Source organism: Chironomus tepperi, unplaced genomic scaffold (assembly GCF_022539635.2).
Source record: "Chironomus tepperi strain 1889 unplaced genomic scaffold, CSIRO-AGI_Ctep_v1 contig_423, whole genome shotgun sequence".
NCBI lineage: Eukaryota > Metazoa > Arthropoda > Insecta > Diptera > Chironomidae > Chironomus > Chironomus tepperi.
The window spans coordinates 301,796-309,007 of record NW_027226545.1 but is presented as its reverse complement, the minus strand read 5'-3'; the positions used below and the strand labels follow the sequence as shown (position 1 = coordinate 309,007).

Sequence of the window (7,212 nt, the reverse complement as noted above, 5' to 3'; positions counted from 1 at the left end):
CTTCTTTTTTTTTGCTACTAATTTTAATTACTAACTTATTAAAAAAATGTTTATTTTCATCTCATTATGTAAATCTTATTTTTTTTTTCTTTGTCACTTTTATTGTTTGCTATATTTACATTAACTAATTTATCAAATATATATTTAAAGAATTTATTTTTGTCTTTCAACCAATAAAAATCACAATTTTTTTCATATCTTTAAAAATTTTCAGTCAAAACGATGAGGGATGAGGGTAATGGGGTGGTGTCTTTAGACTTTATTGATGCTTAGTATAGTGGCATTGTTAAGATGTATATAATTGAATATTGAGTTGATTTTAAACTATACGGTATGTATGTTTCATACTATAACATAAAAAAGACATGCCCATTCAAGGTTCAGACTCTATCAATAGAATCTTAAATGTTATCCGCTATTATGTTTCTCTGAGCTTCTAAAATTATTGTCAATTCAAAATTTATGAAATTGATGAATTTTAATTTAGAATTTTTACTAAAAATCACAATTTTTACGACAATATTTGAATTCTAGAGCCTTAGGTAAGTTTAAACTTTCAGAAGTACAGATGCTTAATTTAAACCATGTCTTTTGTATGTTAGGAATGAACATCTGTATGTACAGTTCTTTTTCAGCTGCATTCCTCTAAATCAGATCTAAACATTTAAAATGAGAGTTTGAATTCAACTCAAATTTAACATGAAATATGTTCGACTTTTTCATTCAAAATTCGAGTCAACTACAAACTTTATTCAAAATGACTTTAATTAATTAAATCTATATTTTTAATTTAATTTAAAGATCGTATGATCTAACAATACTCTGAATTTCATAATTACATGTCATTTTGAATTTGTCTGATATTTTATGATATTAATCGCAAGTCAGAAGGAATTCTAGTTTTACAAATTAGTATAAATAGATAATCTATAAGATTACCAAGCTCTATTGACTATAGGATTAATTTATTTTTTATCTGTATTGCTCTCAGAGATCTTATTGCAGAGCTTGAAGTCAATTCGAATTTTGAATTAAAAAGTCGACTCAAATCAACTCAAGTCGACTCAACTTCATAGAAAATTTGAGTGGTCTTCGAACTTTGATTTATTCTGATAAATGACAATGTTAAAATCAGGTAATGATCTTGCTTCATCAAAAAATTAGTTAAAATCTTAATTTGATCTAGTTTAAAACACGAGAATGACTTCCAAAAATTTGCTAAATTCAAACTTTTTTATTTAAACAAAATGTGACTTGAATTGAGATAACTATAAGAAATATCTCAACAAGTTTAATTTTTGGACAACTTTAAACTTTCATTAATATTAAATTTGATCAAAATTTATCTAAAAATTGTTGAATTTATCAGAATGCTCAATAATCTTCAACAATAAACTTCAAATTTTCATTATCCTTCATTTCACAATTCGCATAATACGCCTAAGGTTACCACCCCATTAGATCCCTCCCTCCAAAAAAAAAAAAAAAAAAAAAGAGAATAATTTTGAGGCCAAAACGGATTAAACGAAAAACAAACAAAAAACGAGGTTGAAATTATTTACAAAAATTTTTAAAACAAAAAAAAAAATCTCCTAAAAAAACATTTAATTTCTACACCTAACTCTATCTATTCGAATACATATCTTGACATTTTTGCACTTGCTGTAGCACATGATCAATACGATCAGTGAGAATTTTTATTGACTTTTCAGGAAGAGGCGGAAGTACATCACGTACCTCATTTGTCGTTGTTTGCTCAAAAAGCTCATTTAAAAGCTCTCCAGCATTATTGTCACGTATATATTTTAATGCATCAATAGTTGACTTACGGAATATGCAAAGATCGTCCAACAGCAGACTATGATATGCCTCATATTTTTTCAACAGCCGATAGCCATGCAATAAGCCCGATTCATTGTCAAGAAAGACTAAAAGCTGTGAATTTATTTGTTTTGCCAGATTGTGTGCTGGTGCGGCCATAATGTCTGCATTCCATTGATAATTGTATAAATTATTTACAACACGGTCAAGATTAGCGATGAGATAATCGAATATTATTAAATCTGACCATTGTGCAAGCTCGATGAGTTTATCATAAATTTTATCATTTAATGTTATTTTCTTTTTACGCAATAACTTCTTCCTATAGTCACTACCATCATCATTATTAACATTATATTTTGACTTTAATCGTTCAATTAATATTTGTGATGGTTTTCCGCCATCACTTAACGTAACATTCCATATATCATTTTTATTCATATGTCGTTCAAGTGGACGAAATTGTTCCGGTATACCAGACGGCTCAAGATCGGGTATCCATTTTGTGAAAACAACGGGACGCGATGTTTTCCATTGTGATTCTGTTATATGTTGTTTCACTTGTGTCCATAATCGTGATTCCCAATCAATAACGGCTGCCGCACTCGGCACCAAATTTGTTATATTAAGCAATCGTCCAAGAAAGAAACTGAATAATTCACCTTGAATTTGATCCGTATTCTGACGATATCTTACACATGCTTTAACACCATCACTAAATGTAACCAAACGATTCTGCATACGACCACATCCTTGCTCAATTTTTATTATTTCCGTTACATTATTATGCAAATAATTTTGCCAATCTTCTGTATCACGTTTAGCAAAACCATTTGGTATACGATTCTCAATCATTTGACCCCAATAAATATCATCGTCGATAATACGTCGCAATGTTTCATTGTTTTCCTTTTCATATGAATTTTCTTGCTGCTCATGACTTTGTATTTCAATATTCATATTCATATTATTATTATAGGAATTCTCATCTATTACAGCATGCGATATCTCATCATCAACATTTACTGTAACTCCAGCAATAGCATAATCATTATTGTTATTTACTTTACCATTGTTATTTAAAATAAATTCATTTGTTGCTGTCTCAAGTCCACCAGAATATTTATCATCATCAACACCATTAATATCGACCGTATCATCTGATATAAATGACACCGATGAATATATTGTTGGATTCTTATTATTATTATTATTATTATTGTCAATTTGATTTCTATTTTGTAATTTATTAAAATCATATTTATGTAATTTTGCATGCTTTATAGAATTGTGTTGTGCCGATGTTATGACATCTGTTGATTTAGTTGATGCTGATGTTAATCCGATTAATGGTAGAAAAAAGATGCCTATTGCTAATCCTATTGTAAATGCGGCCATGACACTCAATAAGCATGTATGTTGGTAAAATGCTCGACGTTTTTTACGTAAAATTAAAAGCATTTTATCGTCAATTGCAACTGACTTATCGACTTTGCAATTTTCCACTACGTCACTAGACTTTTGACATTTTTCATTCGCAATCATTATTTTATTTAACGTAGATTTGTGGGGCGTTTCGAGGGGGGACAAATTGATTCTTATTTCTGTATTATTTTAACTTTATTTTATTTCTATCTGCTTCTCATCCTCAATTGTATACAGTTCTTGTTGTTGCCTTTAACTCTTTTATTTTGTGTGTTTATTTTATATTTTTTTCTTGTGTGTTGTGTCCGAGATGAACAAAAAATCACTTTTCAAATATATATATTCAAATATTCAAATTTCTTTATTTATCTTTTCTCGCTTATATTCCACATTATATTATATTTTTTCTTTCTTTTTTCTCTTTTTCACATTTGATTATTTTATTATACTTTTTTTTAGCTTCATTTCACGTCGTTATTTGTCACACGAATAGACGAACTTACGGACGATGCTAAACGCGCGAAGAAGAATAAAACGTAAAGTTTTACAAATTATTTCAATAATTTATTGTTTAAGAAATTATCCATGTTTTTTTATATATATATATTTATATATTCTTTCTTGTGTTGTGTATTCACTCTGTTGCTGGTTAGTGCTTTGGCACTTTCTGGTTCTTTTTTAAAACACTCTCTTTCTTAAGGCCATCACACACAAAAATTTATATATTTTTTTTTATTCACTTTTTTTTATTTATTTTTATATTTTTTATGCCTTCTTTTTCACTTCTATTCAATGAGTTTCGTGATTTTTTTTTGTGCTGCTTTTATTTGCATGAATATTTCAGAACGGCTATTTATCTTTTTGATTTAATTTTGATGCTATTTTCTATGATTTTAATTTGAACGTCAGCTGCAGTGATTTTGCTTAATTGTCTGAGGATGTCTATGAATTTTTGGGGAATATTATCTCTTGATCAGACGAAATTCAACCTTAATCTTGGTGCTGTATTCAAAAAAGTATTTTCGTATCAAATTTCTAAGTCAGAAATCGCATAAAATTTATTGCATTCAGTCCCGATATTTTCCAATTCGATGTTAATTCACTGTTTATAGCTTTAAGATGTATCTTGATGCTAAAAAGTGTTTTGTTGCTTCCTTTAATATAGTTTATGATGTCCGTAGCAATATTAAGTGCTATTTTACTATTATCTGACTTTAATAGCTTCAATCTCATTCAGCTTTAAGTGCCGCAAAGTCAAATTAACATCAAACAAATTGTTGACACTAGAAAATAATTTTGCTTTATTTTTTATTGACTTTTTTACTCAAACCTTATCACCACAAAGCAGTCTAAAACCTCATTAAGTACAGTCTCTTGTTAGCACAATAAATAATAATTTTCAAAGTCATTAATTTCTTCTTTTTTTTTTCGAAAAAAAGGCAAGTTCAATTCACAATTTTTTTTTCTATATTTTTACTGCCATAAATTTATATCTCATTTAATTCAACCGAGTACGAGCACATACAATTGTATAGGATTTTTTTTTTTTTATTTTCAAAATCTTTATTAATCTTATGCACGGCACAATTTTTTTTATACTTTTTTTTCTGTTCTTCTTATTGCCAATAATCGAGTTGTACTATTGGGCACTATTTAGTTTTTGTTGTTGTTTTCCTGTTACTGCCTCAATGTCTATCGGTGATTTTGAACAATTTTTTTTTATATGTTTTATGTTTCTTCTTCTAATCTTTTCTTTATCTTTTTTTCAAATGTTTGTTTCACGATTTTTCATTTTTTTAGAGAAATTTCATGAGCGGTTCTTCCTTATACAATTATTATTTGCTGATGTTTTATTATTTATTATTATTATATTTGCAAAGAATTTCTTTCGTTTTTTTTATTTCTGGATATAAAATTTGTCTCATAAAAGGTCTTGTTTTATGCTCGATGGGTTTTTATTGATACAATCATGCATGAAATGATGACTTTTGATCGATAATAATTTTTGGATGTTCAAGACTAGTCTCGAAATATGATCGATCTGATTTGAATGTCAAGGAAGGCACTGTCAATATTTTAGAGAAATTTCACGATTGCGTGATGCTGTATATTTCCCGTATATCACTGTCAAAACGGTAAAATTAAGTTTAGATGTAACTTCCTTTTATGGTACGCAGAACTAAATACTTTTCACTTTTTATTATTATTTTGTGAATGAATTTATGCGCATATGTTTGCTTTACAATAAACACAGTTCTCACAAATGTCACTATGGTATCTCAACGTCTATTTCAATAATCTATTAGATTTTATTGTGCGTCACCAAGATTTTTACGAGCAATTAAATATTCTGCAGAAATATTCTTCTAGTTTATACTGAATAATTTCACGGTTTTTTATCACTTTTACCGATATTTTTCTTTTTTGAGTCATTCAGCTATCAACACTTGAATGTCCACTGTGAAATTGATAGAAAAATTTCATAAATCTCAAGTTCTTTTAACAATAAAATTTCATTAGATGAAAAATTTACATTTTTATTGCCAAAAACTGATAACTTTTTATAATCAAATTATTGATTTTCTTTTCTTTTGTTTTGAATAAATTTTTTAATAATTTTTTGTTGCTTAATTTATGATTTAATAAAATATATTTTCACTATTATCAAAATAAGATCCACTTCACATTTTTTGTTAAAAAATTGTTAAATCATAAAACTTCTTCAGATTAAATGTTAATTCATCATAAATTCATAAAAAATCTTTTTTTATAATTTTCACATTGCAGCAAAATCGAAGTTTTCAGTTTCGCCGACGAGAAATGACTTGATAATTTATTGTCAACCGATTGGCTTTTTATAACTCTTGTTCAAATAAGCCAAAAAAAAAAAATCTTTATTTTTTTAATTTTATTTTATATATCTACATAAGTCTTTAAAAGAACCTCTCGAGTATGAATCAATCTTAAAGAGGGTACGGGATGTAGGAATCGAAGAAGTCGAAACTCACAAACAGAACGTAAAAAAAAGTCGACTAATCGTGATCAAGTTTACTTTAAGACTGAAGAAAAGTTAAAAATGTGATGAATTCAGCTAAAGCTACAAAGAGGCATGCAATTTCTAACTTTACGTGTGTATTGATTCTTCTCTCACTCTCAATTATAAAAAATACAGTCTCACATATATCTTAGTGTAATAATAAATATTATAAGGTACGGTATCGTTCAAAAGGAATATAAAAAAAAAAGAATTTTGTTATACATGTGTAGGAACTTCTCTCAAAAAATCATGTTTCTCTCATTCTCCACTGACTATTTGTTGTGCCTACAAGCAGCTCAACATATACAAAACAGGTATTTTCATAACTTTTTTTTTTATATTTTATTCCTTCAATGCGCTTAAAAATTCTTTTCTTACATTTCATATTCTCTTGTTGTTTTTTTTCAAAGGAACACATCATACATGCATGATATTTGTCGCGAAATTGTATGTATGTAGAGACAATGCTTCTGTTTTTTTTGAGCTGCTGCTACACTTGATGATGATGATATTAATGATGATGGTTTTGATATGTGTGTATATAGTGCGTATCAATAATAATAATAAGCAAAATATGTCGCTTGGTTCTTTTCTTATTTTTTTATTGTTTTTAAAGAGAATTTTCGCATTTTTTTATATTGTTAGTGCTGCTCTTGCTGATGCTGCTGCTGTTTTGTTATAAAAGCATAAATATTGATTCGCATAGTGATGGAAAAATGTCGAATGGAGAAGAGCAGCACAAAAAAAAAATTTTTTTTTATTATTCTTTCTTGCATTGCCTAAAGAAATAAATGAAATATTTTTGCTCTACCATCGCTTTTCCATTGCTTGCTCACTCGCTCCGCTCATCAAGAAATTGTTTTCTCACAAAAATCGACAGCATAAGTCCCTTCTTGTAAAAAAAAAAAAAAATTATATCTACTGTTGAC

At 27.9% G+C, this 7,212-nt stretch overlaps 1 protein-coding gene across 1 annotated transcript; it reads right to left on the bottom strand.

Annotated features, from left to right (window-relative positions):
* Nucleotides 1-1,207: 1,207 nt before the first annotated feature.
* Nucleotides 1,208-5,744, bottom strand: fj (four-jointed box kinase). Its single transcript, XM_070649348.1, has one exon. The coding sequence runs from the start codon at nucleotides 3,364-3,366 to the stop codon at nucleotides 1,624-1,626; it is 1,743 nt and encodes a 580-aa protein (XP_070505449.1). The 5' UTR covers nucleotides 3,367-5,744; the 3' UTR covers nucleotides 1,208-1,623.
* Nucleotides 5,745-7,212: the final 1,468 nt, after the last annotated feature.